At 33.6% G+C, this 26,244-nt stretch overlaps 1 protein-coding gene across 2 annotated transcripts in view; it reads right to left on the bottom strand.

Annotated features, from left to right (window-relative positions):
* Window positions 1–26,244, bottom strand: part of LOC115236123 (sodium channel protein 60E) — a 69,485-nt gene that overhangs the window by 9,850 nt on the left and 33,391 nt on the right. Inside the window, exons 3-18 of one of the 2 annotated variants that reach the window (XM_029808355.1) lie at window positions 19,168–19,376; window positions 16,494–16,714; window positions 13,492–13,672; window positions 12,940–13,017; window positions 11,160–11,301; window positions 10,621–10,755; window positions 10,159–10,373; window positions 7,672–8,153; window positions 6,944–7,032; window positions 5,263–6,617; window positions 4,708–5,023; window positions 3,043–3,159; window positions 2,777–2,935; window positions 2,282–2,578; window positions 1,748–1,902; window positions 239–398 (exon numbers count right to left, since the gene is read on the bottom strand). In XM_029808355.1, coding sequence (XP_029664215.1) covers window positions 239–398; window positions 1,748–1,902; window positions 2,282–2,578; window positions 2,777–2,935; window positions 3,043–3,159; window positions 4,708–5,023; window positions 5,263–6,617; window positions 6,944–7,032; window positions 7,672–8,153; window positions 10,159–10,373; window positions 10,621–10,755; window positions 11,160–11,301; window positions 12,940–13,017; window positions 13,492–13,672; window positions 16,494–16,714; window positions 19,168–19,376 — 4,311 coding nt within the window. Of the gene's footprint in view, window positions 1–238; window positions 399–1,747; window positions 1,903–2,281; window positions 2,579–2,776; window positions 2,936–3,042; window positions 3,160–4,707; window positions 5,024–5,262; window positions 6,618–6,943; window positions 7,033–7,671; window positions 8,154–10,158; window positions 10,374–10,620; window positions 10,756–11,159; window positions 11,302–12,939; window positions 13,018–13,491; window positions 13,673–16,493; window positions 16,715–19,167; window positions 19,377–26,244 lie in introns of those variants that run through there. The other variant, XM_029808356.1, reaches the window with a different exon arrangement.

Below are 26,244 nucleotides of genomic sequence, written 5' to 3'. Positions count from 1 at the left end.
TTTTTTTTTGTGAACGAAACAAACGAAACATAAGAATTGCTTTGAAATAAAATATATAGTAAAGTATATTCCTTCTTACCTCTTCTTCGATCCAAACTATCTTGATGAATGTTATACAAACACAATATACAATATATATATATTTAACCATTTTGATTTTTTTTTTTTGTAAATATACAGAACGAAACATAAGAATTGCTTTGAAATAAAATATATAGTAAAGTATATTCCTTCTTACCTCTTCTTCGATCCAAACTATCTTGTTATCATTGATGAATGAAGAATCAGGGTTGAAAATGATAATAGTTTTATAGCTCCCAATATAAACAAAGACTTTTTTGATACTGAAAGTCACGATGTCTCCTCTTTCAACCTTCACTTTTAATTTATGTTGACCGCTGATGAATAATAACATTGTAACTCGAGCAATCTGCGAGCTCTTAGAGCTATTTATACAAGTCTGATCGAAAATCTTAACAAAGTACATCGCGATCGAATTCTGTGAAGCACGTATCCAAGCGCAATGGCGTGAGCAACGAGGAGGTGCAGTCGTAGTTTTTAAACTATTTTGTTAACAACAATTTGCGACACAGACATCTATACTTTGTGCTAAATCGTTACAGCCACGTTTATTAACGAGTAAAGGAATATATTTAATATCTTGTCAAACTAGCAAGCTGTCGAATGTCAGAAATAAAGCCAATAATGAAAAACATATCAAATAAAATATATATTAATTAAAAAATACTAAAAGCAATGTGACATGTAGAAGATTGCAACTTTAACGATTTAAACAAATTAACAAAACAATTAATCAAACATTAACAGAACAAATTAATCTTCAAGATGCCACAGAATTTACAAAAGGGAAGACTGTTTCATCTGAACATATTGTACACTGTATATATATATATATATATGCCAACCGCTTCATGTTCGTCAATTACGTTAACGCTGTTAGCGATTTAGTGTAAAATGTCTGTGATTTGCACAGGAAAATATGCATCTGCCGCATTGTTCGCGCATACACTGCACTCGAACACATACTTCACAGTCCGACAGCCACATTGAATTCGTCGCATGATACCGTTTACGTCACTTTGACCGCACCATTTCTACGCATTCATTATGTGTTCCATTTCGCAGTAAATGAATAATACACATATGCAGAATTTGATATTGCGTTAAGAAAAAAAAGCCAGGTTAACACTTTGACACCCAGTAAATGTTTCAATTCGAATTAAGCTTGATATGCGATGAAAAGACTCGATACACAAGAGATTAAAAACAATGTTTCGTATATAAAATTGTTAGACTACATATTAAAATAATATAATATGCTAATTTTACGAATTATTATTAACGATACGAACAAAATTTTTTATTGAAAAGAAAAAAGAATAATTTAATATAATGATTCAATGTATTACGATGATAATTGCAATAATAAAGAAAAGTTTTATCAAGAAAATATTGTAGTAGTATTATAAAAATATAAAAAAACTATTTGTTGCTTAAAATAATTGAGTTATGATTAAAAATGGAAAATATAACGTGTTCCATAGAAAAAAATAGTTTGATAATTTTAATTGTCGCAATTATGATCAAGAATGAAGTCGATGTTGCCAAAGTGTTATAAATCACATCAATTTGTAGAATAATCACCAGAGAAATAATTATAAGCAACTAAATTTTTTACACAATATGCTAATGTGCTTTTTTTGGCCACAAAGCAACATATAATTACCTGCGAGAATTGGACAGGTCGTAGAACATTGCGAGGAATTGGTTCATCGGACGTTTTATAACTTTTTGCGGCTTTTTACGGCCGAGTTTTTTCATGGCAGTGTAGTAGTGTTTTTGACTCTCGGTCAAAAACATTTCTAACACCCCACCTTCGTACTGAAAGAAAAATTGTTGCTTTATTATTTCACACGCTGAATCACGAAAGTTTTATGAACATCAGTACACATGAAAACAAAGTTTGCAATCAATATTTAAAATTATTATACTTAAATGCTTTTATGTACATTTCAAAAATTTAATTCTCAATAAAAAAATAATGTATTTTAAATTTGTTAAATCATCTTTACGTATAATTGCATTTTACGCATTATAACTGTCTATTCACAAATGCTCTTTTGCTTTGTATCAAAATTTTTATAATTATAGATTGTTCTTGTTTTATATATATTAAAACACAAAATATTCCCCCCACGTGATAAAAAGTTTTTAACTTTTAAGGATTAAACTTTCACTGGATTATGTCAGTAGCGCTCACCTTTTTCTTCAGCATGTTAAAATTATCTATGATCACTCCAATAAAAAGATTGAGCGTGAAGAATGAACCGCAGACGATGAATATAACGAAATAAAGATAGGCGTATAGATTCGCCTCTCGCTGCGGTTGCAGATCCACTCCTCTCGCATCTACGGCATCCTCCATCACCTCCATCCATCCCTCGAAAGTCGCCACTTGAAACAAAGCCAGGTAAGCGATGCCAACATGATCGAAAGTGATCTTGCTGTTCTCCCAAGAGTAGTTTTTGCTGAAACACTCCTCCTTGGTATTCACTATCTAGAAACAAAATGATTGCATCGTCAATAATCATGTAATTACCAATTTTAAAATTAATAAACAGATTGTTGTTTGCAAAATATTTTTTATTAATATTATATACATATAAATATTAAATAAAAACAATAATTTTATTGCGCTATCTCCTTATACCATTCTCTTTATCGATATTCAGATCAGACTGATTGATCCACTTACCGAGATGTCCAGCATTTCCCCGTACTCGTCGACACATTTAAAAAACTTGCCGCCAAAGAATTGAACGCCCATTATCGAGAATATAAGCCAGAACACGAGACAGACGAGGAGCACGTTGAATATACTGGGTATTGCATACATCAACGCGTTCACTACGATCTGAGAATCGGGAAGAAAAGATCTTCTCAGTGATATGCGCAAGTGCAATTCGTGTGTATTATGTGCTGACTTCACATGAGTTTTCTTAGCTTGTTCTCGATATTTACCCTCATGCCTTGCCATCTCGAGATCGCCCGCAGCGGCCTCAGGGCGCGTAGTGTTCTTAGCGATCGTAATACTTTGAGGTTCTCATTTTCTTCTATCAAAAGACTAAACATGGATACCTGTTCAGAAAAAAATACAATTTAATCTCAATATTGCTTATCTAACTTCTATCGAGAGACTCATGCAAAGGAATATATGTCGATTTTTTTCTGATTTATAATTAAAGCTAATACAACAAAATTATTTTGAATAAATAAAATTTTAAAATAGGTATTTATATTTGGCGCATTTTTGTAACAGCTATAATACTTGAAGAACGTGATAAAAAGTAAGAGCAGAAAATATCACGTATTTCTAAATAATAATCTAATAATTGTCATAATTGCATGAGCGTTTTAAGAAGTCTATCGATTATGTATAAAGGTACATGTATAAAAAATTAAAATTAATTTTTTTATTTGTATATATACATATATTCGATTTTTATTTTCAGTAAATTTTGGTATATATATTGCGTGTAACTAGATTACGGGTAAATGTAATTGGAAATCTTATGCAGAGAATTATAAACAATAAGCTGTGCAGAAAATTAGATTTGCAAGCTACATTGATTAAGCAAGATTGATACTACATATGCATGAAAAAATAGGGTGTTTATACATTTTAGATTGCATTTATGAAAACATATGCAAATAATTTCAATATATCTTCTGGCATATTAGATATTAAGAAATTTCATTTTTCCTCAATTAAGAATAAAGTTAGAGTTTATATGACATTGAACATTTTTCATTCAACTTTTAATAAATGATAGAAATCAATTATATATCTTTTGCTAAAGTATCATGTAAATATTGAAAGAAATATGTAAAAGTTTTAAGTGGAATTTTAGAAAATGGAAACAATGCGATTTATCAGAAACCAGAAAATATCGTATTATTTTTTAACAGTATATTTTTCTTTCTTTTTTTTACCAATTTATTAGATATCCCTTTCGTGTATGAACGACTTGAATTAATAACTTATGAACCCACCTGCTAATCTGTATATAATTAAAAACAATATACCTATATAAAACATGCATTTATACGAATGATATTTTTAATTGACATAAACAGATATTGAGACATTAACTTTCTCAACGTACCTGGATCCACGGGGCCACACATAAAACATGTAAAAACAAGGAACACGGAAACAATGTTCAAACAATTATCACGCATATTTCATTCAATGTATGCTCTCAATTATTTTCGTCTTATCCTATATACAAAGTGAACCATCTCAGTTTACGATATAAAATAATTGTTACAATTTTCATTGCAAACGAAAGCTCTCAAGAAATTGTTGAATTAAAAAAAAAACTTATAAAGCTTTTAATCATCGCTGTAAGTCTTTGAAAAGGATATCTCTCTCTATATTAATTATTCTATGTGCCATTCAATGGCATATAAAATAAATATTTCTCGTTAGCAATTAAAATTGTAAAAGCTATTTATTCAATAAAGTTAGGTGGCTCACTCTCTCTGAATACAAATACGTCTGATGGAGGACAAGCAAGGAAATTGACAAAACGACTCATGCTACAGTGATACACGCGCGCGCTTGTACACGCAGCGTTTTTGCATTTTATTTGGATTAAATGCGACGATTCTGATCGTACTTACGAAAACGATTATAAAATCCAGGATTGTCCAGAAACTGGTGAAGTATTTACAGAAGCCTAGGGCTAGCCATTTCAAGAGCATCTCGATGCTGAAAAGTGCGCAGAAGCCAAGATTGGTCCAGTAGAGAAGTTTCTTTAAAAAAGGATTGTCATCCAAGTAGATATCCTCAAAGCACAGCGTTATGGAAGATGCGAAAATGAAAACTAGTATCATCCATTCGAAAACAGGCGTGTCCACCACCGACAGAACGGCCGTACGAACTTCTATCCACTTCTTGCCGATATCAGTAGCGAGGCAATGATTAATACAGCTACATCTAAACACAATCGTATGTATATCGAACATTATCTAATTGTAATTGAAACATTTAGAAAAATCGCGTATACGTAAACAAATTAACAAATTAGTAAATTGTAGTTTCGTGTCTTTGTAGGTATTAAAATATGACTCTCAACGTGATTTTCAAGTTTATTATAAATAAATAATTTTAGTGTTTTATTTAAAAAATTTTTAAGTCAACGTGAATAAACAAGAAAGTAGAGAAATATTTTTTACTTTTGATAAAAGTGCTGGGGAAAGCAATCGAGCGGCTCCCTCCGCTCCTTATTTCTGCCAAATCCCGGGAACGAGCCCATCCCGTCGATGTATCTCCCTTTACTGTCTCTTCTACCTCCGACCGTGAGTTCATCCACGTAACTTACGAGGGCGTGCCATGGACGTTTCTCCATATCATCGTTCTGTGCAGGTGGCTTTTCTTCTGGCAACATAGCCGCTTCTTCATCCGTCTTGTTAGTGTCTTTGAGCACGTCCAGTTCTATACTCTCCTCGGGATTGGTTTCGTTACTGTTGTCCTTCTCGGTTAACTTCTTGTTTTCCTTAACTGTCTCTTGGCTGCTCTGGCTGTAGGTAGTGAGAGTGGCCTGGCGATAGATCGGATCATATGTGAAGACCGGCTGATTGAGACTCTCCTGATACGACCTATTGTAAATATTGTCTTTGGGAAGGCTCAGCACGGTTTCTTGGATCGCGTATTTCTCCCTATCCGACTTGTCCATCACCTCGCGCACGATCTGTTCCAGCCGAATGTTTTTCTCATTCTCGGAATTCTCCTTGCGGTACTTTTGCTTGCGTACGATTGACCGTATACGATCAAACGATCGCGCGAGCTTCGAGTCTTCGCCGACCTCCTCCTTCTTCTGCTTCAGCTCCTCGGAATTAAAACTGTTGAGCAACAACGCCAAGAAGAGGTTGAGGACCATGAAATTGCCCATTACCAGAGCTGGCAGGAAAATGGCAAAGCATGTGCCTGGCCCGTCGTCCCTCTCCGCGCGCATGCAATCCCACAGTGGCTCGATCCATTCGCCGCATAGGATACGGAATATCATCATAAACGAATGGAAGAAATCGTTGAAGTTCCAGCGTGGCACTGGGTCCGGATAGAACTTATCCAGAGTGTAGTCTTTACTAAACAACTGCATGCCGATCACAGCGAATATGTAGATCACAATCACCAGGACGAAGGTCAGATTACCGAGCGCGCCGATCGTCGAAATGATGATACTGAGGAGAACCTTCATGGTCGTCCAAGACTGAGCAAGCTTCAGAACGCGTAGCAGCCTGAGACCACGTATCACTGACAAACCGTCCACCAACTCGAATGTTAAATCGATAAGCGACGCGGAGACGATGATCAAATCAAAATTGTTCCAGCCATTGTTGAAGAAATCCTTGCTTAGCGCCAGGAGTTTCAGGAAGCATTCGAATGTGAAGATGCTGGTGAACACTTTGTTGCCAATGTTGAGCGCTTGCCGTATTGACTCGCTCATGCCATGATGCTCCATCGCCAGGAAACCGGTGTTTAGGACGATGCAAAGGGTGATCGTTAGCTCGAACAAGGGATCTCTCACCACCTTGATATGATTCATTTTAATGCCGTCATATGGTTACGAGAAGATGCTCTTTAAATTCATGTACATGATTTCCCTTTGTGTAATTAAAGTTAAAAAAGATTAAAGGGAGATCATTATTTTATGCGTTTCTCTAAATTTTAATGCGACAGAAATGAATTCTAATACGATTACATGGCATTAAAAACCGTTTCATGAAAACGCAGAACGGTTAAATATGTTTTAAATTTGTTCCGTGGTAATTGGTGGCCATTTATTAGAATTTATCACAACAAATGCAAATTTCCCCGGGATAAAGATCTTAAAAATAGTAGATATCAGTAATTTACCTTATACAGGCCGTTCTGAAATCGTAGCCATCCTTCGTAATCTACGCAGCATTGAATACATTTATCGCAGTTTCTATCTGGAAGATCATCTGTAAGAATATATCATATATCTATGTTAATTCATCTGCAATGTATATTTTTAAAAAATCTCGATATTACAAATTTGATTAAAAAATATTACAATAGATAAAACTATAATTTTTTTTTCTGTTTTTCTTTCGCGAAATATGTTTGAAAATTTCATTAATCCAGTTATAGCCAATATTATTTCAATAAATAATGCAATATGTACAGCCATATATTATCTATTGCAAGCTGAAATATTCAACATTTTAATTAATTAAACCATAAATTGTGCAATTCTAAAAAAGCAAGTTTCACGCGGTTTTTAAACAAATATATATAGTCGGATAAAAAAGTTTTGACGTCAAATTAGCCAGAGAATTTTACTAATACAATTACAGCGAATGTTATTTCAATAAACATATATGCAGCAAATATTATATGTTACAACTTTTGAATATTCTCCCTCAACATTGAAAAAAAATCAAAGAATTTTAATTAATTAACTTACAACATTTATACAATACTAAATAAACAAGATCAATAAGCTGTTTCCTCTACAGTATTTCAATTAAGGGAAAATCATTTTAGTCTGTTAATCCAGTTGCACAAACTGTATTGTTTCAATAAACAACTGCGGTCAACAGCCGTTAGTTCCCGCTCACCTAAAACTACAATGTGCGACAGGTACTCTGGCGGCAGCGTGTACATATGTTTCTTCGTTTTGACCCCGTTGCACTTGAGTACCCGAATCTCTCGGTTACCAGTCCTCACCGACACCGTGACCGGTGCTGGTGGGCAATCCGGACGTGGCTGCTGTTGAGCCAGCTGAGTCCTGCTATGCTCCCTCGGAGACTTCTCCTGCGATCTTTCGGCGCGATGTTCTCGCGACTCGCGTTTGTCATGCTGCTCCTCGGCCGATGTGACGTCGTCGCCATCGTGATCGTCCACCACCCCCGAATCGTCTAGCGATGACTGTTGATTACTGTTGTTACTGGCCTGTCTGGAGTGCAGCATGCCCCGGTTCGGTGCCAGCCGGTGAACCGTATTGGGTTCCGGCAGTCTGGGACTGATGTTCTGGAGCGGCAAGTGAGAGGGTCGTACATTGGAGTGCCTGGGACTCGGACTCGGGCTGGGTGTCACGGACCTGCAACGTAGTTCCCGTCATACTTCAGGACGAATTCAGCAGTTCGTCGTCGAGGGAGAACGTGCAATCCCATAGAGCGAAGTCTAGACGAAAAAAATTTAAATTTTATGAAAATGCACATAATTGGTTCGCTACGCGAGTACGTATGCAATCCAGAAAAATATTATTCAGACTGAATTTAATATTTCCTTAATCTTTATATGTTACGTAAAAATATAATTCATACTTTAAAATTTCGTATTTATAAAAAAAATAATGTGCAAATTTCGAACTGGTAAAGTACAATCCAATAGATTCCAATTTTTAAAGGACTCGTATCGTGCTGCACAAACGAATGATTATTCGGAACATTAAACTAAGTAGTCTCGGGATTGCATGGAGGTACAGCCAAGTTCAAGCAGCGAAATCGATCTAATCGCTTCTAGTAATGAGCGACATTAACCATGGGAATATCAGGCACTGTCTATATGCATCCGGTCATTTCAGCTCGTAGAAGACATTATCAAAACTATATACAGCTTGTTCAAGGAAAATATGAAATTAATTGCTATTAATTTATTCATGGACATATTAAAAGATTATGAGAGATATGCGATGAGAAGGATACAGAGAAGAATTGAAACAAGATAAATTTCGTATCATAAAATTGCTATAAGATATCAACTATAGATTAAAAAAGGTGAAAAAAGACTGTATTATTTATAGCCCTGCATTATGCATCTCACAAGTAATTTCTTTTATATGATTCTAATAATAAATAATTTGCCTTTTCTTGATTCTTTTATGAAGACTATCAATTGACTATCAATTTTCCTTCATTATGTTAGAATAAAATTTGAAGAATTGAATGCGTATATCACAATTAAAAACGTGTTGAAACACACTATACGCTACTTTTTTCATCTAGTTTCTTTAATCAATTCGGAATCTAGTTTTCATCCGCAAAAATATGAAAGTGTGAATAATTTAAATCAACAATTTTATTACAAACAAAAGAAATAAAAAGATATCGGCGAATAAATATTCACAGGCACAAATAGATGATAAAGCTTTGTTCTTTATAACTCGTTTATCAAGACAACTTTAATTTAACAAAATCATTATTAAAATTATATTTTGCTGCAAAATAAATAAATAATATAAAAAATAACATGTAATAAAATTTTTGTTAAATCAAAAAAGGACTGCAAGTTAATCTAAAAATCCTTAGATATAAAGTGATAATTTTAATATACATTGTATAAAGTTCGTCGAAATGTGCGTTTCATATGATACGGCCTACCGTCGGAAGATTGCAAGACAAGCTCGTTTCCCTTCTTCGCTTTTATTACAGTTCCCTGAAAATGAGGGTGTTTATGATGTTTCTTTCTTTCTATTTTTTTGGAACAAACTCCCTATATATAGTTTAACGACTTTGTAGCAAGCTACATGTACCGGGGATAGAAATTACTTCTCTGTGTATGGGGTAAACGCATAAAAGCACCCAATACTTTTAGCGCGAAGATGCTGACAGAATTAAGATTAGTTTCGTTGCACCTGTTATAACTTTTCATTTCTATTCTTACTTACGTACGTATATGTAAAAAACATTCTAATATTTTCACTATTAAAAAAAAAAAGAACATAGCAAATTTACATATCATGCAAAATCCATACTCTTACTAACTTTCTCATTTATACAAAAGACTTTAGAGATAAAAAAAATTATACTTTTCCAAACTTTTAAATAACATATTAAAAATATTTATTTTCTATAATTATCGTGTTTTCTTAGAAATAAAGAAAGAGAAGAATAAATGCTATAATTTCAAACATAAATAAGCACAAAAAATATGTCTAGTCATATTTTCTAAAGCGTTCTCTCGGTCACGATCAAAACACGATCAAAAACTTTACTTTATTCATATGATCCGTAATCGTGTAACTCGCCGCGAATATTTCGCAACGATGGACGTGACAAATCAAGCTACAGAAAAATGTCGATCGTAAATATAGATATAGAAACCTGCTGCGAGCACCACCGTTTTTCTCCTGACCGGCGCTGCTCCTTCCACGTTTTCTTCTACGCGTCTTCTTTCTTGTATAACTGCTGAGCAATACGCCTTTACGGGCGTCTATTCTCTTTTGTTTATCTTTCGTTAGGGTCTTAATGTTGATCTTTGACGGGTCGAAACTAAACGTCGAGTCCTCACGATGGTCCGTCAAGTCTTTCCTTCGTTCCTATTATTGCACAAAAAAATCGATAAAGTTGCAAAAATATAAAATACTATCAACAAATTAGATTTCGCAATTTTTTATCATTATTTTAAATTATTGATTATCATTATCGTAGAAATGAGACATTTTGCACATTTTTTTAAAGTAATATGTCGTTTAATTTATAACTTTAAAGTAAGATGTGTATTATTTTATATATAGATATAGATGTGTGTAGTGTATTCATCAAGATTTGAAGTAGAGTGCATACCTCGTTTGTAATCTCGGCTTCCTCTTCATAACTCAACGCCACGACGGCCAGCATTAAGTTTAGTAGATAAAATGATCCAAAGAATACGACCACCGTGAAGAACGAGACGCTAATAGGTCCGCACGCCGACAACACCTGTGCCACAAAACACGTTATTTATCATCTCGACAATACATTCATAGCCGTATAAAATGTAACGAATATATATAAAAAATGCGGTTATTAATATTTTTCCAGAAAATGTATTTAAATGTAAAAGTTTCAAATTTCAATTTTGTTTTCACATTTTCATGAAATCCGATAGTTGTTTTTATTAAAAATTCACTCCTCTTTTAATTTCCTAAATATAGTTGCTAACCCCCCCAAAAAAAAAGAAACAAATATAAAGAAACGTTTTAAAAAATTTTTCGATATTTGATCTAGCTTTCTCGCAGACTGATTAAAAAAATTTAAAAATATGACAAAAATCGAATTTAACTATAGTTTATGTCTATATTCGTGGGATAAACAAAGATTTAAAAAATCTCTTAGATGACGACCTTGTTGTAGACATCCTCCCAATAATCCAAGGTAATCAGCTGAAAGGTGGTGAGCATTGACCACAGGAAATTATCGAAGTTGGTGTAACCGTGGTTTGGATTAGGGCCAACGCAGAGACAAGTGTAGCTTTCGTTACAGTGCCTGGAAAATAGGTAAGACCTACATCGTCGACACCGCAATATCCGTGATAGCCGTGAGAACGTTTCAAGTCTGTCTGCACTATCATTATTAAGTGCGGAAATATTACTTTGCCGCGGCCTTTACTATGTCGAGCTTTTCCACGTTATAGTCTGTGTAAATATCGACTACTCTGCACTCGTTGAATGAAAATAATTAAGACTTTTATTTTGCAAATTAAAACGTAAAATTCTATAACTGTATATTTTACATTATCATATTCTTCAAAATTTCACAGCCGAAAAAAATGTTATTTTCGATATCATCTTATAATATTTATTCATTCTCTTATCGCGGAAAAGATTTCGCGGAAAAGATTTCACGTTGTTAAACAAAATCTAAATATTATAAGATGACATCTTTCTAACATAGGTATCAAATAATATCCAATTGCATTACATATAAAAAAGAATTGATATTTTACAAAATAAATTTTTATTAAATTTTTTTTATGAAGTCTGCTAAATACAATATTCATGAAGCGAGATTGTCATAGGCGTAATATCTCCATACGCTTTACTCGGCTGAGTTTCTTACAGGAATGTCTCGAAAGTGCAAAGAAACCTTCAGCTTCGAACGTATCGATCCAATAAAAAGCCTACTTTCCCTGCTGCGGAACATAGCGCACCAAAAGTATGCCGTAAAGCTCGTGCGCCACGTAAAGTAGTAAAGCTTTTGCAAACTTATTTATACGAGTCGAACAAATTCCGTCGCGCATACGTGCGGCCGACGTAATCATTTGGGGAATGGATGCTGCGGCAAATCGATAAATATGGAGGAGGCACGCTCGTACGTTTCGTCAAAGTGTACGAGATAAACTTCGAACAAGCTGCGATACCACGAGGGTAATCAAGTATAACTGGATGCCATGATGGAAATATGTCAACGTGATTAACTGGCAAATATGATATCAATCATATGGCAAATATAATTAATAACAAATCGTTAGCAATTATCCGTAACAGTTTGTCAAAGATCCTATATAGTTGTCGACATTTGATAGATGATTTATGTTTCAGCGTAATGCGAAAATGAGTATCATGTTTTTGCTACAATATTTATAAACAAATAAAAAAAAAACATTTTTGTTAGAAAAATGTTATGGAAGAATCGTAATTTGCTATTCTAAGATTTTATATAGATCGAGAAGAATATAAAATCAAAGTTTTATAAATCTTACTCTTCGTTATTCTCTTTCTACGTTCTCGTTCTACTTTCATACATTCATTTTCTTTCTAAAAAGAATTCAAAATTCTTAAAGTTTAAATTAAAGTTAGCTCTCTTCGCAGATATTTTATTTCACTTCAAATAAATTTTTACGTAGCATGGAAGAAAATTTTCATCGGGGAACCATAGATTTCTCGAGTATCGAAAACCGGACGTGACAATGAAAAATTTGGCAAATTTCGTTACAATATAGACACATCGACTCGAAAAAGTATCGCCCAAATACTCAATTTTTCTCGCTCTTCCTCTGCTGTCTCCTTGCAAGGGCAAAATCGACTAGCACTTGTCTGGAGATGTTGATATGAGGTAACCTCGCGTCTTGAATTAGCTTATCTGAAGTGGGATTGAACGTCAGATAAATGGAGAAACACTAACCTGGCGCCGGTTACATTGCCGCAAATGATTGGCTCCTCAGCCTCGTTGAACGCCCAATTGGATGAGTTCCAAGTCCACCTGTTGGCGACACGAAAATTCCGTTAGCGTTCTTACAAGCTCGTGATCTCCGAAGATTTAAAACTAGAGAACACAATTTCCGTCGCCTTTCTCCGCGTATCTGTGTGTATTTTTGTGGCAAGAGGCAATCAATATATTAAATCAATTTTCTTCACTTCAACTGCTGTCTTTTGCTGTCAATTTGATACAAACAAAAATTAAATCAACTAAATAATATCCTTTATAAAGTGTGACAATAGAAACGTATTTTTCTATTTAGAGATTATTTTTATATCAAAATTACACTTTCAAGCATTTATAGTACGAGATAACACGAGATATTTATTGCATTATTGATTGACATAGAGAAAGAACAAATCAAAAATGTTTTTCAAGATTTTAGAATATATATGTATATTCTTAGACTAAAATAAACTCTCTCGTAATTAATTGTGGATATAAATTTTATGCAAGCGGTAAATGAAAACAACTTACTCGATCCAATCGATTTGCGTGGCGTTCGGCTCTTGATGCTTCACGCATTTATTTCTAAGTTCTCCCATATAAACCTGCAAAGCGAACAGTGCAAAAACCATCAGGCAGAAAATCGTCAGTGTCATTACTTCGGCAAGTTGCTTGAAGCTGTGCAACAGTGCGTTGATGATAGTCTTTAGACCTGTAACACATAATAACAATACGGAATATAATTCACCAATATAGTTCTCCATTTGATTAAGAGAAGATTGCTTTTTATTTAACAGCTCTAAATTGATATAAAACATTACTTAATAATAATAATTAAAAATTTGTGACTAAAATAATGATTTTCTATCGCGCGAGCTTTTAAATTCATTAAAAAATCCAAGACTCACATGAATAGTGGTAATTGCACGTTCATTGTAACGATTAATACTTAATCGCACAAAAAAAAACAAGCGCGATTATTAATACCAGTCGAAAGTAAATCACGGCTAATGCAACCAAAAATTTCACAGTCGGCGTGATTTTGTTTAAAAAATTTTCCTATTGATCTATTGCCTGAGATGCAGCATTCATCGGTTTTGCTCCAATGTATCGTTAGCGGGCATTCATTCATCGGTTCTTTAGGAAACTTTTCCCTTGGGCGAGCCCGAGTCTATTGCCCCGCGGCCTCTATTGTTGTTGAAAACGCCATCGGTTTGCGTCTTGCACGAAGCAAAGACTTATTTCTTATTGGTGACATATCCCGTTAAACACGAATGGAGATCCTTAAGATTTATTAGATTAATAGAAAAAGTCCTCATTAAAAATTCTCTGGCAGTTCGTATTAATGCAAATATGTGCACACAATAATCAGCCATGTTCTCATAGTGCCAAAATACTAAAAAGAATACGGTTTATACAAGAAAGAAAATTTTGAAAACTTGTATAAAAAATTTGGATGATAATGCGGACATAGAAATCTTAAAATGCATAACATTAATTTTTCTTTCTAGAGCGGTAATTTAATCGTAAATTTTAAAAAAATGTACCTAGGAATAAAATAGAATATCTATTTAAACAGCAAGATAAAAATTTTTTAGCGTAAAATATATTCAGAAAAAATTGTTTATCCGCTTTTGTTGTTTTTTTAACTCTAATATTTTGAAATATACGAAAGGGAAAAAGCTTTCCACAGTCAAATCAATAAATCATGTGAAGAATGAGTAAAAACCGATATCTGTGAAAAAAAAAATCTTTCGTATTGTCAACCTATACGTTCGATGCTAATCGGATATCATATATATTCGTGCAACTTTTGCAACGTTTGTGTTCGAAATCGATATAAAACGAACCATCAAGATAAATCGCTGTTCTTTTCATCGAATGTAACGTATGACAAACGTAAAATGATACGGTCTCGATGATATCTAGAATAATCCGTGGCTATCCTCAAAACCATTAAAAGACGATACATTCCCCGCATTCGAGTTTGTCAGTTGGTCAAAGTTCCTTGTTTCCCGTAAATAGTCGACCGATGTTGTGTGTTCCCCCCTTTTTGTGGAAACTTCAATCCGCTTCCATCCGCAACATGTTGTCTCAACTGTTTTGTATTTCATCCGGTCGAGTGGTCAGCGACAGACTTATGTCTACAGCTCATGACTTCTCATTATACTTTTTCATCTCTTTAATTTGGCTAAGCTTGTTTTGTAGCATTTTCTTGTTTTCTAATATTTTTTGTTATTTCGAAACAATAAAGTTTCGCTCGGTTTAGAGCCGCTACGCGTCTTTCATAAATTCGAAATTTGTCTAGTCAATAAATCAAAGATAAAAATCGAGCCATTTAAAGCATCCACACATACACATACATACACGTGCCTTATTCTCGTTTCATAGGCATAAGCTGTCCGTCAAAGAACATTTTTCAATCTTTCGCACGTCAAATACATCATACCATCAGTCGCTGTAGCTTGTTACTTGATCACGGATTACGCAATTGATCGAGGATTGTAGGTTTTTAACGGCCACCGCAAATGGAACAAGCGTAAAAACTAACGAGCTTATAGCGCGCTTTGCGATTCCCTTTAATGTAATATTATTGCAAATATACAATGTGTTCTATACATGGTGGTTGCGACCGCGAGATTAAATGCGTCTGAATATTGCAAGAAATAAATAATTGAGCGATAAATACAAACGATTCACTATCCGAGAATTGATGTGAATATTTTCATGCAAATATTAATGTGCAATCACACACGATCACAGAAGAAACCACGTGCGTCACGTTTAGTTATATACGCAGAATTTCGTGATGAGTTCTCTGTTGTCGAATATTATAATCTCGATCGAATAGATCCTATTAACGTGATACAATTTTAAAGATAAAGATAATAATTATAAATGTCCAAAGAAATATAAATATCTAGATAATAAGTTGCATTGCAACGAATATTGAGTTCCGTTGCTACTGTCATTTAGTTACTGTCACGCGAATGGATTAACAGGATAAATCACAATGTACCGCACGAAATTGAACGATTTTTAGTAATCTAAAGCTATCATTTATGCTTATTTCAGCGAAATGTACATAAATGCGGGTTTGATTTAAAGCTCGAATTAATACGAAACGGTTCGGTTTATTTTGCAGTTGATTAATATGTGTCTGTACTGATATATCAACTGCACGTGCATTTAACATGTAGCGCAATGATGTCTAATATTATGTGTCACCTGTATAATCGATATATATCCGACAAATATGCAATATTTGATGCATATTTTATTCCAGCAAAAAAGCTAATTATTCGTTTCTGTTATTTTTATGCTTAATTATGTGAACTAATTACATAAATTGTGTGTATTATTCTAAAGATACAATAGTGATTTTTTTAGCTTAAAGAGATTGATTTTCTTAAGAAGATTCTGTTTTCGAAAGATTCTGTTCACGCTATGCTTTTCCCAATTGAAGTAAAGGTCAACAATCAATCAGACGTAAGTCGGAAATTATATGCTCCTGATTAGATTCATTACATTACCTGGCATAATGGATACAGTCTTAAGTGCTCTCAACACCCTGAACGTCCTGAGACCGGCCAGATTCCCGACTTCCATCCCCATAGTCGCGTATCCGCTGGTAATCACCACGAAGTCCAACCAATTCCATGGATTCCGTAGATAAGTGTACTTGTTCAGTATAAATCCCTTCGCTATTGATTTTATCACCATTTCCGCCGTGTATATGCCTAGGAAAACATATCTAGAACATGAAAAACATTGCAAACGCCTGAATTACTTTGAACATCGGATCAATGTGTGTTAACATGTTATCGATATCAATACTGTTTATCGAGAAATCAATATATACAGGATACGCTCAAATTTTCGCAGTTTTGTTTATAATTAATTTCCATGGATTTATTCTATGAAAGTTATCTTTCTTTAGATCTTTATTATCTTCGAGAAATTTATTAAATTTTTATATTTTTTAAACAATGTTTTCTATATATAAAAACTGCTGCATTTTAAAATATACATAATTACGATTTATAAATCTTTCATCTTAATATTCAAACAATAATGACATATGAATAACAAATTATTTTGGTTTTTTTCTTTTGATCTTGAAGAAAAGTCATATATTTATATATAATTAAAAATAAATAAGCAATCTACTAATTATAATAGACACACATACACACACACACACACACATACACGAAATAATATTTTTATACGATTGATTAAAGAATATACTTTAACTTGATATACTTGAAATTATGGGCCTGGACCAATATAAATCATCTTGTCTTGTCTAACTACCTGTATCAATCATGTCAAGTGTGTTAGTACACAGACTGTTAGTAATCAATTTAACTTTTTCAGTAATATAAGAACATCATGTTTATAAATAGAGTAGTAATTTCATGAAAAATCTATGCGAATCATTATATTACATTCATGCTGTTACATATGTTAAAATATTGCGCACAGACTGTTATACAAGAGACATGGAGAAAAATTCTAATTTCATTTTTGAAAATACTAAAAATGCTTTCTACATATAAAGAAAAATTCTATTTATTAGTTTAACAATTCTGATTGGTTTCCGATTAATTCTGATTGGCGCTAAAAATAAGAATTTTCTTTGCTAATTTTTCTTCTCCGCCTCTTCAACTTTCGTCCATGTCGGCAAAGAAAGAATTTCAGTCCAATTTGTCGAAGCGAGAAGGTGCGCAGCATGAGAAGAGACAGAGAGAGAGAGAGGGAGAGAGAAAGAGAGAGAGCAAATCTTTAAATCTCCATCCGCGTATCTCGGACGTTGCGCCCTGCGGCATTCCATATCTGCACGGATGCACCGCCGTGCATCCCACAGCCTGCATTCTGCTCCGAGAGCATGGAATAACCGCGGTGCGGTCCGCCTTTATTTTCGCTTTTGTATGATGCGAGATGAGGTTCTCTCCTCTCGCGTAGTTTGCGCGACTCGAACGATTTTAATGAACATTTCGCGTGCATACTTATCGAGAGCATTTGAGTTATCGATTTCCAAGTGTTTCCCTTATTATTATTGTTCAGAAATAATTAAAATAATGCGACAACATCAAAATAAAACTACCCTATAAATATTGTTAGTATGGACGTTATTCGAGACTCGTATTGTGATAATACTTTGATCGAATTTACTTTATTATCAAAAATAAATTTTAAATTTAATGTTTCTCCTTTCTCTTTTTTTCATGATATTAATAAGAAAATAAATATTTTTCAATAAATTGTAAATTATTTGCTTAAAATATACATACATCAAAATCTCATCCTTAATTGAGTTAAGCCAATTAACTTTACGAAGCAAACTTTAAAGAGATCACTTAATCACCATCCTAAAAGCTCGTTAATTTGACACGCCTTCGCGGCTCAGGCCGCAGTTGCGGAAAATTACGGCGGGACACATTCGGCGGAAGCAAGTTAAACGAATTGCTATCCGCAGTTGACGACAAGAACTGTCGCGAGTTACTCGCTAGAGAATACTTAGCTTAAGAGGATTACATGCTAAGTGAACACATATGAAATGAAGGCTTGTGCATGTTTAAAAAGAACCCGTCAATCCTCGCCGTTAAACTCCTCGAATGTACAGATTTCGATTAATTGATTGAAGTCTAATTCAAGCTTGCAATTAGTTGAGGGCGGCACGCATAATGACAATGCGTTGAGCTATAGAGATTTATTATCAATATTATAATTTCAATAAAAAGTACTCGTTTATTATATAAAGAGATTAATGACCCTCAAGATACTTAAAAAGTAATATAAAAAATATTATTACGCGGAAAAAGAAAAGAAGAAATTGAGACTTTTATGTAAGTACATATTTTAACGCGTTAAAATATTATTTTATATATGATTTTATGTATTTTAGATATTAGTAATGGTATCCCATAGTATATAATCATTTTGTTAATTCCTACAAGTTAAACATTTAAAATTAAAAAGCTAAAAGCAAAAAACAGATTTTAATCAGATTTCTTCTAAGAAAAAATTAATTTTAAATTCATTAAAAAATACGTGTTTTCATTTTTAGAGAAATGCGATTATATTATTTTACATGTATATATTGAAATCATAAACAAGTAAGCACAGATTCATTCAGTAATAGTTTACTGCTAACCGACTAGTCACTGCTATTGAATAATCATGAGACCAGTTTATACTTACTCTGCTTCCTCCATGGTTTCGGTCATGGCCAGGAAGACGCAATTAAGAAGTATAGTAGTCATGACCACGTAATCGAAGTACTGATTCGTACTTAGAAAGATACAGAATCGTCGTACAGGATTCCACGGAGAGAATATAAACCAACTATTAGTCGCCGTAAACCTATGGATGTAATTCTTGCGAAACCTCTTGGACACCACGCAGAATGTCTGAAACAAAAATGTAAATGCGTTTCTATTATTTAATTTGAATCTGGATTTTTTAAAATCTAGGTTCTCTCTTATTGTTAATCGGAGTGAAAGAAAATTAAAATAGATTTTTTTTACCGCAAGATATTTTTATAATTGATATAGCTAATATAAATAATATGTTTATAGAGAAAATTTACTAAAATACGTAGATTTCTTTGATAAAATTTAGAATATAGAGAATTATAAGCTGCTCGACCATAAGCCCTAAAGACTTGCTCCGCTCGGGGACTATAATATATTTAGGTCAATTTAGCGAGAAGATCAGTGCCCGTTACGAGAGCTCTATGTACCTATCAAACAGAACATGTTGCATATCATTTATTTTAAATTAATAACTCATGCAGTTTTATAAGATAAATAGTATAAAATTTTTATCAAATAAATACAATACAGCTAATGGACTTGTTGCGTTTGTATAATTTTTTAGACACATTAAATATCTTATTAATATCGTTGTAAATCAGATATTTCTTTAGACACAGTGAATATCTTATTAATATCGCTGTAAATCAGATATTTCTATTAAAATAACTCGATTTTTAATTGAAATTGAAATGAGTTATTAATTGAAAAGAATGCCGCTGTTTGAGAGAGAGAGAGAGAGAGAAATACCCTTCTGAAAAATATATTTCTTAAAGCATCTTTATATTTATATTGCAAATTTCCGACCATGTTCTGGATAGTTGTAAAATTAAAATGTTCTTCTAAAATGATAAAATATATTTCTGAAGTTTTTTGTTCACAAAAGGCCCTTATCTTTAATCTTTAATAATTTCGTAATTAAATCTCAATATTGCTAAGAAAAGAAAAATTTTACATTCATATAGAAAACGTTTTACTATCTTGTAGCTGTTTCAGTCTATTACATATATATATATTTTATATACATTACTATACATATATATTTTACATTTGTATGAATGAATTAAAGTGATTTAAGTTGATTAAAATAAAGGAAAGGGATGGAGGAGAAGAGTGTATAAGTGAGTTATCTTCGAGCAATTTAGAATTGCATCAATAATTACGTCAATAAAATTAAATTCTGTTATTAAATAAAGAATTTTTTGTACCATTTTATCCACGTTCATAGTGAGATTGTAGAAAGATGCAACACTCGGCACTTTATTGAATACAGCGCTTGAGTAACGCGCTAAAACAGCGCAGTCTCCAAAAGCGGCAGTGGGTCAACGTGTAATTATTAATGAATCGTTTCAGCATTCGTAGATAACATCGCACGTCGGCGGAATATCTGCGAATTTAGGCGATGATTCGCAGGATAATTTTAAAGCCAGCACGCGATCATCTGATTATTTTCTGTTCAAAACGCTAATTTGTTAACTGCTTCCTCGAGGAAGGATTCGAAGATATTTTTTCTCTCTATTCGCATAAATATTTTTGGTCCAAATGGCCTTAAAGTCTCTAATTTAGAAGCTTTATTTAAAAAAATACGAATTCTGTCGGTGAAAAGATGGAAAATGAAAAATTTATTTCGTACTGAATAAAAAAAAAAAAATCTAGCGTTTTAAAAAGAACTCACATTTCATTTTGCTTAATTAATTCAATTGTTTGTATGACGTTAAGAAGCATTTTGATTGATCTATATTTATTCTTTATTTTAATTAATATATATAGTAAAAAACAAAAAATATACTATTATAGTAAAAAAAAATATATTATTATAGTAAAAAATCTTTTTAGAAAATCGAGTTTATAATATTCTTGTTTTTTCGTAACCGTCTGGTTTCCACTTTCTTCTCCCCCCTCCCCCCTCCATTTTAAGATGCGTGCCTTATCTTTGTATAAATCATCCTGCATACTCGATTATCGTGAAAAAGCGGCTTTTCGAGTGTCTTACAATCGGGATGCTTTAACGCGATGCATCGCGTAGAAGGCACATTCCATGCGTCCCCGAGACGCGCGTCATGTCACGCATCGCGTTCCAGTGGGACGCGCGCCCGGCAAGTGGATGCGGATCGATGTTGTCAGACTAGAAAGCGCGGACAATGAGATTCGTCGACGGATAATTTCCTAAGCGCGCGGCCCGTTTGGCATCGCGTCCGGAAACCTCGATAGGGATGCTCGTAAACGCGCGCCGCGGAAACGGAAACGAACGCTCGTTGGAGTGCGATGCACCGACGGATTATGATAAGACATGCTAATAGCACGTGTCTTTATACTTATCACCTTTCTTAATTTCTTCGGTTTGCAATTAAAAATTTCTTTCATTTGCTTTTTTTTTTCAATCGATCTTTCTCGAAGATATTTTTTCTCTCTATTCGCATAAATATTTTTGGTCCAAATGGCCTTAAAGTCTCTAATTTAGAAGCTTTATTTAAAAAAATACGAATTCTGTCGGTGAAAAGATGGAAAATGAAAAATTTATTTCGTACTGAATAAAAAAAAAAAAATCTAGCGTTAGAACTTCAAAAGAAAAAAATTGGAATGAACGACAATTTTAGTAATATAATTTAAAAAGAACTCACATTTCATTTTGCTTAATTAATTCAATTGTTTGTATGACGTTAAGAAGCATTTTGATTGATCTATATTTATTCTTTATTTTAATTAATATATATAGTAAAAAACAAAAAATATACTATTATAGTAAAAAAAAATATATTATTATAGTAAAAAATCTTTTTAGAAAATCGAGTTTATAATATTCTTGTTTTTTCGTAACCGTCTGGTTTCCACTTTCTTCTCCCCCCTCCCCCCTCCATTTTAAGATGCGTGCCTTATCTTTGTATAAATCATCCTGCATACTCGATTATCGTGAAAAAGCGGCTTTTCGAGTGTCTTACAATCGGGATGCTTTAACGCGATGCATCGCGTAGAAGGCACATTCCATGCGTCCCCGAGACGCGCGTCATGTCACGCATCGCGTTCCAGTGGGACGCGCGCCCGGCAAGTGGATGCGGATCGATGTTGTCAGACTAGAAAGCGCGGACAATGAGATTCGTCGACGGATAATTTCCTAAGCGCGCGGCCCGTTTGGCATCGCGTCCGGAAACCTCGATAGGGATGCTCGTAAACGCGCGCCGCGGAAACGGAAACGAACGCTCGTTGGAGTGCGATGCACCGACGGATTATGATAAGACATGCTAATAGCACGTGTCTTTATACTTATCACCTTTCTTAATTTCTTCGGTTTGCAATTAAAAATTTCTTTCATTTGCTTTTTTTTTTCAATCGATCTTTCTAATACAGTATATAAAATATACAAAGTTTTAAAATTATAATAAATTTGTACACTATGTAATGTTTAATTAACATTTTCTTTGTTTATTTCCATTTCTTACTGATTTACGTAAAAAAAGAACTGTAGTAGTATAATAACAGTAAATGATTTCTGGCGGCGCGAGTAGTTACGGTCCGCGAATAGTCAGCCGCACGATAAACGCATACGTTCGAGCATGACACGTTTTCACAAATAAAAAATATATTTTCTTATTTCACAGATTACTAGCGATAATCGTTTAGTGACAAGCATTCACTTAAAAATTCAGTACATCTTACATCTCCTAAAGATTTATACTATTTTTCCTTAAAATGAAAATGTTATCTTGGGCTTCAAGATATCTGGATCCACTACTGCGTTTGCGGAAAGCATGTCGTGAACTGTAATCAGACCACAGCGACAAACGCTTTAAATGCTCATGTACGATTTACATATGTGTAGCGGTGCATAGGATGCACTTATCTTGATTACTCGGAATGGTTTCACCCTTGTGTCTCTAATCGATCATTCCCTCCTTCGCACAATACGATAAAGACTGATAAATAAAAACAAAATAGAATTTTATTTTTTGTTAAGACCGAAGAAAAATTTGGTATGTTTCAAATATGCAAGTCATTTCAAAGTAGTTTACATAAAATATCTCAAATAATTTTAAATAACGTTAAATAAAATGAATCAAATTCTGAAAATAACTTCGACGTGTCAGATTCTGATAATAGTTAATAATATGCAATTAATACGAAGAAAACTCAAAGAAAAATATAATTGGAAAGTCAAATTTAGATTTTTTTTTCGTTCAAGTATCGCTTATATCAGTGCTTTTTCAATCATTACTTCATAATCAGTCATCATGATTCTGTTAAAAAAAAAGTTTAATATTGTGAATCGACAAATATAACAGCGTATGAGATTATAGCCGTTCTGTGGCACACACGTAATAATCTAATCTTCGCTCCACTGCACTCTTTAGCTTTTCAGTTCCCCGAAGGAAGTCATCGACGTCACCTGACCGCGAAGACATCGAAACCGACTTGACCGCGCGCAATGGCGCGCTTCCGTCGGAGACGCATGTATTATTTATCTAGAGCAGAGAGAGACGTGTGTGCAAGTGCCAAGCGATACTTCGTGCTCGACGTTGACCTGGTTGGTGAGTTGGTCGGCCGTTGGTCGGCTGGCTGGTGCACGTGTTGCTCGCACGGAACATTCAAGGCGCGGATCGATATTTAGTCGGAGCAACGGAAAGCGCCAGTTTCCGGTAATGGTGATGATGATTGTGTTGTCCTGTCTATGTTCCCTGTTTGCGAATCACACGCGGGTCGTTAAGAAAAGAAGGAAAGCGAAAAATAACGCTCCTTCCGGAAATCGTCTAGCATGAAACCGAATACATCACGGGCCTGGAAGTGATATTAGAATTCACACTCAATGTCAGTGTTTGACTACCATTTAGGTAGCAATCTCTTTTTCGAGCTATTTTTAGGAAGGTGGGAATGAGCCGCATGATGCCTATTTAGATGTAATCTAAACACGGATATAGAGTCTAATATAGTAGAGATATGTTAACGGCTGATTACACTAAGACCTCGGTTAATGCCAAGTCAAGCGATTAAGGGTTAAAGGCGTCAAACCAAACAATCAACAGATATTATCCTTTATGTTCAGCAAGCTGACCCTTCTCGTCATATATGATAGTATCTATACATAATTACGATCCAGAAACACTAATTATACCGTAGAATACAATGCCTATAGATACTTGAGAAGCGACAGAATGCAAGACATATAATTTTTGAATTTATATTATAATTATTAACTAGCAAAATGACAAATTTTATTTTCAATTTATTCTTTTTACTATTTTTTCACTATTTATTAATAATTACATATTTTGTAAATATATAGTGTTAAATTTTAAAAATTATTTGGAGTTATCTTAATGAGAATCCACTATCGATTAGATACATCGGTAAATATACATCATATCATATATACATATCACAATCTAAATTGCCGCGATTTGCGTACTGATTGTGATAAAGTAATTATTTTATAATCAATCAATTCTAGTTGATTTCACTCAAACTTGTTCAATGCTTCGAGTTTGAACGGCGTACATGAAACTCTAAATAAGTTACTTTTGATAGTGTGGCTTTTAGCTAAAATATGTATTAAACACAGTCGAGAATTAATAACATCTCGATAGAGCCGTCTCTATCGCAATAAAAAAAAAAAAAGTATCAATCCTCAGTATCAATATAATCAAAATCCATGATCCTCTATAATTTTGACGATATATTATTTTATGGAACTAAATTTTTTATATAATACATTAAATTGCTTAAAAATTTCTCTCACTTAAAAATGTCTCTTCAAATGCGAAGGGAATGATAAGAGCATTTTTCCTCTTCGATATAGATGGACTCGATTCAGAGCAAACTACTGGCAAAAATATCATTGCGACCTGTTCACAGATCCGGCGGAACAATTATTGTTATCAGATTCGTCTGTTCCGAACTTTTTGCAACCTCGCGGCCATGCATTTCACAACAAGATTAAAAATCCTCGGGAAAAAAAAAATTCGCTATGAAAAACGCGAAACATCGTCGTTATCGTCGAAAGCAAGCAACCACGCTTATCGCTTCGTCGTTGAAACGATACTAGCTCATCCTGTAAATCTAAAAATGAATTTATGATCGTGTTCTCGATCAGGGGCTGAATATTTTTGTGGATAGCTCTAAACTTTAAATTTCAAAAAGTAATTAAATTAAGATTTTGAATTGGTTATATATATTACAAGAATTTGTATCATAAAATATATGTTACTTGAAAAAGAGAAAATACATTTACTCAGTTTGGGCCTTGACTTTTAAAAAATCTACAGATAAGAATCATGTATCACATATATGTATAAATGTAAAAAATAAAATTTATTTTAGATAAATATTAATTTGAGATATTTTAATTAAATTTAAAGCAAATTTGCGCATTAAGTTAAAAATGAATGTTAATGATTCAAATTGAAATTAATCGAAAACTGTTTGAAATATATTTGAGATTTAGCTTTTTATCGAGGAGAAGAGATTGCATCTGCGCAATGTAGCTTTCTAACAAATGACAGTGAAACGCACGTACAATGTGGCAATTTGTTCCGCTCGGTAGGATATACCACTTTACATCGAGTAAAGCTGAATGGTTGGTAGATACTCGTTGTACGTCTGCCGCGAATAGGTATATTGCTACGCGATACGGTGATCCCGTTGTTCGTCATGAGTAAAAAATATGCCGCATGTAAAAGCATATATATGAAAATAATATATAGCAATATCAAATTAATGTTTCACAAGAATGAAATAATGGAGCAAGAATAATATATTCGTTATCTCGAAAGGGGATAAATATGCTTAATGTGTTTGCACATTCTCGCCTTTAGAGTTTATCTAAACTTTGATTAATTTTATGAAACGCAGATTGATCTCAAGCGTAATATTTCCTCCCTTGATTAATTAATCTTCGTTAATTCAGTCAAGAGGGTTTATCAGAGCTTCTTTTTATCCGTCTTAGTGCGCCTGGCGTGTCAGCAGATTCTGTGAT

This window comes from Formica exsecta, unplaced genomic scaffold (genome assembly GCF_003651465.1).
Source record: "Formica exsecta isolate Colony F162 unplaced genomic scaffold, ASM365146v1 scaffold245, whole genome shotgun sequence".
In the NCBI taxonomy this organism is placed as follows: Eukaryota; Metazoa; Arthropoda; class Insecta; order Hymenoptera; family Formicidae; genus Formica; species Formica exsecta.
The sequence above is the reverse complement of the archived record's forward strand: the minus strand, read 5'-3'. Positions and strand labels throughout refer to the sequence as shown.